At 38.3% G+C, this 7,327-nt stretch overlaps 1 protein-coding gene across 1 annotated transcript in view; it reads right to left on the bottom strand.

The window, feature by feature from the left end:
• The window catches only part of LOC105513818 (WD repeat-containing and planar cell polarity effector protein fritz homolog), a gene marked incomplete at its 3' end in the record, with an annotated part of 360,743 nt that overhangs the window by 59,414 nt on the left and 294,002 nt on the right, over positions 1–7,327 (bottom strand). Inside the window, exon 13 of the mRNA XM_011944849.1 lies at positions 3,397–3,460. Coding sequence (XP_011800239.1) covers positions 3,397–3,460 — 64 coding nt within the window. The remainder of the gene's footprint in view (positions 1–3,396; positions 3,461–7,327) is intronic.

Raw genomic sequence — 7,327 nt, 5'->3', positions numbered from 1 at the left:
AAATGCTACCTCTACTGTATACTAAATTAATATATATGCATATGAATCTATTTCTAGGCTGTATACCACAGTGATTGAGTATGTAGTCTGAAATAGGCTGCCTTGATTCAATTCCAATCTCTCAGGTAGAGACTACTTAGTTTTAAACACCTAAATATCAATAGTTACCTAAATTCCAGCATTGTTAATCTGACAAATGTATAAATAATGTAAAATGTAGTACTACCTAAATATCTGAAAAGTGAGTAATATAAAATATATACTAGAACTGTAGTTCTTAAGTCATTACAATATGCCAGGCACTTCATATATATTATTAATTCATTTGATACTTAAAGCACACTAGGGATTTATGCATTATCATCACCACAGGTAATAAAATGAAAGCAAACAGTTAGGTAAATTATACAAAATTATGCAGCTAATAACTGAGAGAGCTTGGAGTTGAATCAACAGGACTTAAATATAAGAAAATTACTATGAGGGTGCTGGACCTGAGGAAATGGACCTGAAAGAACCCACCTCTTTGTTTACTTCACACTTGTACCTAGAAGCCTTGTCTCTTTTCAGTTTATTTTCTACAGTGCAGCCTTACATGATCATACTCTAAACAAGGAATCAGCAAACTGTGACCCGCCATCCAAGTCTAACCCAAACTAAGAATGGTTTTTGGAAAAAAAAAAAAATCACAGGAACAGTTTTATGTGACATCAAATTTCAGTGTCCATATATGAACTTTTATTGGAACACAGCCAAACTTATTTGTGTATGTATTGACTGTGCCTGCTTTTGCTCTATAATGGCAGAGTTAAGTAGATGCAACAGAGCCCATATGGCTTGTAAAAAGTCTAAAATATTTATAAAACTTAACCAAGCATGGTGGCACATGCCTGTAGTCTTAGCTCCTTCGGAGGCTAAGAGAGGAGGATTGCTTGAGCCCAGGAGTTCAAGGTTATAGTGAGCTATGATCACACCACTGCATTCCAACCTAGGTGAAAAACCAAGACCCTGACTCAATCAATCAATCAGTCAGTCAATAAAGCGTGCAAGAAACAAGCCTAAACTATTTGCAAGGCCCTTTATAGGAAAAGTTTCCTAGCCAAAATACTGATAATATCACTCTTCTGTTTAAAATGATTTAGTAACTTCTTATTGCTTTTGAGATAAATTCTAACTCCTTTATATGGAATGTAAGTCCCTTTAGTCTCTCTGCTTTCCAGCCATATCACCTTTCTTATGTTGTATGTCTTGTAACTTTTTACCACTGATAATATGCTAATGCAAAAGAACTATTTTCAGGTTAACTGATACACTTTTGTGTGATCCCATTGTGATTCACGTGTTATTATTTTTAGTCTTTTACCAAGAGATAACTCAAGGGTAGAAAATCATGTATAAGTAGGAATAATCCTGTTTATTTAAAAGCTTTTAATTTCAAAAGAGGTAACATTTTTCAGTCTATAGGCTACAGACCTCTGGCTAGATGAAATTTAGATAGTAAGAATCAATCTATTAAAAAAATAAATTCTTTTAGGCAATTTCTACATGGAACTTTAAATGTATTATATAGTAGATTCAAGAGCTCAAATAGAACTTTGAGGCTTTAATGCTCTTAATATTTTGAGCTTCTTTAAAGCAGACCATGGGCTATAAATAAAGTTATGCATGAAGAGTAACAATGCAGCATTCTGAATAATGACTGTTTGCTTTTGCAAATAAAAGACAGTAAAACAACTTCTATACTTTCCTTATTTTATATTTTCATCTTTTTTGTGTAAAAATCCTCATAGGTTAGGGTTAGCCTATCAGTAGAAAGGCTATTGGATGAAGGTGATTTGAACTAACCTGGATACTTTATATTGTCATTGGCTAAAATGAGACTGAAAGCTGAAACAGGTATGATTTGAGAAAAGTTTAGAAGGTGCCAAACATTTCATGATGTTTGTAATTATTACAACATTAGAAATTAGAGAACATAATACCTTGAGAGATAAATTTTACCAGGCACCAAACATTTAAATATACATCTCTTTAGTTCTTATCGTGGCTAGAAAAAAGACTGAAATTATAGACATAAAAAATAAAGAAATATGGGGAAAATCTACCATTATTGAGGTAGGTGGCAAAGGTAAAAAGGTGGAGATAAGGAAAAAAGTCAATGGGGCTAGAAAATCTAAAAAGTGTAATTAATTTTCTGACACTGTGATCTCTGCATGTATAGATTTTGATGAAAATAATAAAACCTTCCCTCAGTGTAATATGCCTGCTCAGTTAGACATCACAAAATGCAGATGACGAATAAAAGAATGTTCACACTTTTGAAATTAGATTTTTAATGATCAATAAAATTAATTGAATGACATACAATTAGAATTTAAATATCAAACTCAATCCAAAGAGAATTGATTTAATGTGATGAATCCATAATATTATCTAAAACATCAAAGCTTAAACTACAGAATGACTTCACTGTGCAAAAGATTCTGAAAAAGCACCTTCTAGAAATATTTCTTGCTTTCAAGAGGCATTTGCTCTATTGTTTCTGTGACAGCAATGTAATTGCTATATAACAGAATATCTGAAACATCAAAGCTTAAACTATAAAATGTCTTAATTGTGCAAAAGATTCAGGCAAAAGTACCTTCTAGAACTATTTCTTCTTTCAAGAACCTTTTGCTCTGTTGTTTCTGTGAAAACAATGAAATTGCTGTCTAACAGAATATGCTGGGAAATCAGGAAAAGTCCTTACTTTTCCTTTGTTCATTTGATCTCAATGTGGCACTGTGGTGCAAGATCTTATAAAACAGAGACCTGATACAGAGTATAAGGATTTGTAAGAAACTGGTCAGTTTTACTGTTCTGTAGCTAACAAATGGGAGGGCCAGAGTATATGTGAATTTAACCTCTTGGATCCACTTTGTACTATAGTTACTTAAAAAATACATGTGAGAACATTCCTACTTTGTTACTCTACACTAAAATCTAAGGGACAAACTGAGCACATTCAAGATCTGTGGGATACGTTTTGCCCTATGTCCTGGATTCTATAGCTTTTCTTCAGAGAATGGATTAGAAAGACATTTAAGATTATTAGATAGATAGGTGTCATCTCCTTGCATCAAGATACATGAGGAGAAAAGTTCAAGAATTATAAATTCTTAGAAAACATAAAAGATCCATTGGAGCCAGCAAAGCAAATGTCAACAAATCAAAAGATACTAGATGGCTATTGACCAGTTTCACGAAAGCAAACCTGCAAGTCAAGATGGAATAATGCTTTCCCGCCATGTGTCTAAGCCTGCAAAATGACACTAATCCTTTTTAATGGTCACAAAAACTGACAACTTACTCAGCCTTAGAACTGAAGGCACAAAATCATCTCCGAAAATGACTCACCATAAAGAGGTCACGAGCACCAATGTCAACAGCTAGGAGAAATGCCTTTTCAAATCTCTGGTACCTACAAGGCAGAAAAAAATGTTATGTTAGTTGTGAACAAGAATATATAAAAGAAAAGAGCTGTTTATTTAACATATTTACGTGACACTGTTTTTGTCCTTCTGATTGGAAAAATATTTTCAGACAGAAGGGATCTGGCCTACTAGGATCTTCCTTATGTGAAAAGTTACTACATTTAGGAGGGGCTGAGGCTCAGAGCCTGTGGAGGCCTTAAGTATAACGTTCAAGAATAAACATAACCCCAAATAGACACTGCTGACTATGATAGCTTAGAAAATATGTTGCCTCTTCTTGTTAGTACCTCCTGTATTTGCCTGAATCCCTCTCAGATATAGAAATCAAAAGGCAATTGTGTTTATTTTTGTGAAGAGTGTCTTGTACTAGGGAGCTTACTGATTCATTATATATTCAGTGGAGGTGCGATATACTAAGGAAGAGGTCAGAAGATTAGCAAATTGTACTATTTGTCCATGCATTCACTGCAATTTTGCATTTGTCCCCATTTCATTGTAACTATCTGGCAATACTAATTATCCATATATATAAAAAATATGTATATATTTATATTTTGAGAGAGAGTCTCGCTCTGTCGCCAGGCTGGAGTGCAGTGGCATGATCTCGGCTCACTGCAACCTCCACCTCACTAGTTCAAGTGATTGTCCTGCCTCAGCCTCCTGAGTAGCTGGGAGTAGGTGTGCACCACCATGCCCAGATAATTTTTGTATTTTTAGTAGAGATGGAGTTTCACCATGTTGGCCAGGATGGTCTCGATCTCTTGACCTCGTGATCTGCCTGCCTCAGCCGCCCAAAATGCTGGGACTACAGGTGTGAGCCACTGTGCTCAGTCAATTTGACACATTTGAAGAAAGAATTGGTGAAATAAAAGTGCATAAATTATGTATAAGTCAGGAATTACACAGAATGTTGCAGAGGAAAAAGAAATTTAAAATATAAAGAGAGGCTAAGCAAATTAGAAAATATGAAAAGTCTAATATGACTACACAGGGAATTAAGTTAATGGTTAAGAACTTCCAGAGATGATAAATGATATGAGACAATCAACACAAAAGAAACAAGGTATATCAGCCAGGAGATATAAAAAGGTAATTTAAAATATTCACATTTGTAATGGAAATGCAGAACTGAACAAAAAAAGAAAATTAGGCTGGGTGCGGTAGCTCACGCCTGTAATCCCAGCACTGTGGGAGGCTGAGATGGTTTTACCACTTGAGGCCAAAAGTTCAAGACCAGGCTAGGCAACAAAGTGAAACCCCAGCTCTAATAAAATACAAAAATGAGCCAGGTGTAGTGGTGGGTGCCTGTATTCCCAGCTACTCAGGAGGCTGAGGCACAAGAATTGCTTGAACTCACGAGGCAGAGGTTGCAGTGAGCTGAGATTGTGCCACTGCATTCCAGCCTGGGCAACAGAGTGACACTGCCAAAAAAAAAAAAAGAAAGAAAATTAAAACCTTCCAAACAAGAAAGAAATAAAAGGCATCTATTAATAAATAGGAAGAGATGAAGTCAAACTATCTCTCTTCTCAGGTGATATGATTCCATACCTACAAAATCCTGTAGTCTCTGCTCAAAGACTCCTAGATCTGATAAACAGCTTTGGCAAAGGTGCAGGATACAAAATTAGTGCAAAAATGAGTTGCATTTCTGTGCACCAATAATGTCCAAGCTGAGAGTCACATCAAGAATACAATTCCATTCACAATAGCCACAAAAAGAATAAAATACTCAGGAATACTTTGGGAGACTGAGGTGGGTGGATCACCTTAGGTCAGGAGTTCGAGACCAGCCTGGCCAACATGGTGAAACCCCATCACTACTTAAAAAAAAAAAAAAACAAAACATTAGCTGGGCATGGTGGCAGGTGCCTGTAATCCCAGCTACTTGGGAAGCTGAGGCAGAAGAATCACTTGAATATGGGAGGCAGAGGTTGCAGTGAGCCGAGATCGCAACATTGCACTCCAGCCTGGGCAACAAAAGTGAAACTACAACTCAAAATTAAAAAAAAAAAAAAGAAAGAAAGAAAAAGAAAAGAAAACTTATATGGAACCAAAAAAACCCTGAATACCCAAAGCAATTCTAAACAAAAAGAACAAAGTTGGAGGCATCAGGTTATGCACTTCAAACTCTTACAAAGCTACAGTAAACAAAACAGCATGGTACTGGTACAAAAACAGACACATAAACCAATGGAACAGATTAGAGAATATTGGGGGAAAACCCCACCCCGATATTTATTGTGGGCTCTTTTCTATTCCCTAAGCATCTCCGCTGGTTTGATAAATAAAGGGAAAGAGTACAAGAGAGAGAAATTTTAAAGCTGGGTGTCCGGGAGAGACATCACATATCAGCAGGTTCCATGATGCTTCCTGAGCCGTAAAACCATCAAGTTTTTATTAGCGATTTTCAAAAGGGGAGGGAGTGCACAAATAGGGTGTGGGTCACAGAGATCACATACTTCACAAGGTAATAAAATATCACAAAGCAGGGCGAGATCCCAGGACCACCAGATGGGGCAAAATTAAAATTGCTAATGAAGTTTCAGGCACGCGTTGTCATTGATAACATCTTATCAGGAAACAGGGTTTGAGAGCAGACAACCTGACTGACCAAAATTTATTAGGCGGGAATTTCCTCGTCCTAGTAAGCCTGGAAGCGCTACAGGAGACCGGGACTTATTTCATCCCTTCGGCTTTGACCGTAAAAGGCAGCTGCCTTAAGGGGGCCATCTATAGACCTACCCTCAGGGTGCATTCTCTTTCTCAGGGATGATCCTTGAAAAAGAATTCAGTGATATTTCTCCCATTTGCCTTTGAAACAAGAGAAATATGGCTCTGTTCCGTCCAGCTCACCGGCAGTCAGAAGTCTTATCTCTCTTGTTCCCTGAACATTGCTGTTATCCTGTTCTTTTTTCAAGATGCCCAGATTTCATATCATTCAAACACACATGCTTTACAAACAACTTGTGCAGTAAACACAATCATCACAGGGTCCTGAGGTGACATATATCCTCCTCAGCTTACAAAGAAGATGACAGGATTAAGAGATTAAAGTAAAGACAGGCATAGGAAATCACAAGGGTATTGATAGGAGAAGTGATAAGTGTCCATGAAATGTTCACAATTTATGTTCAGAGATTGCAGTAAAGACAGGCGTCAGAAATTATAAAAGTATTCATTTGGGGAACGAATAAACGTCCATGAAATCTTCACAATTTAAGTTCTTCTGCTGCAGCTTTAGCCGGTCCCTCCGTTCGGAGTCCCTGATTTCCTGCAACAAGAGAACTTAGACATAAAGCCAGGGGCGGAGCAAGATGGCCGAATAGGAACAGCTCCAGTCACCAACTCCCAGCGCGAGCGACACAGAAGACCGGTGATTTCTGCATTTTCAACTGAGGTACTGGGGTCATCTCACTAGGGAGTGCCGGACAATCGGTGCTGGTCAGCTGCTGCAGCCCGACCAGCGAGAAATGAAGCAGGGCGAGGCATCGCCTCACCTGGGAAGCGCAAGGGGGAAGGGAATCCCTTTTCCTAGCCAGGGGATCTGAGACACACAACACCTGGAAAATCGGGTAACTCCCACCCCAATAATGCGCCTTAAGCAAACGGGCACACCAGGAGAATATATCCCTCACCTGGCCAGGAGGGTCCCACGCCCAGTGAGCCTCCCTCACTGCTAACACAGCAGTCTGTGGAGATCTAAACGCAAGGCAGCAGCGAGGCTGGGGGAGGGGTGCCCACCATTGCTGAGGCTTAAGTAGGTAAACAAAGCCGCTGGAAAGCTCGAACTGGGTAGAGCTCACAGCAGCCCAAGGAAACCTGCCTGTCTCTGTAGACTCCACCTCTGGGGACAG

Source organism: Colobus angolensis, unplaced genomic scaffold (genome assembly GCF_000951035.1).
Source record: "Colobus angolensis palliatus isolate OR3802 unplaced genomic scaffold, Cang.pa_1.0 Scaffold105, whole genome shotgun sequence".
Taxonomy (NCBI): Eukaryota; Metazoa; Chordata; class Mammalia; order Primates; family Cercopithecidae; genus Colobus; species Colobus angolensis.
The sequence above is the reverse complement of the archived record's forward strand: the minus strand, read 5'-3'. Positions and strand labels throughout refer to the sequence as shown.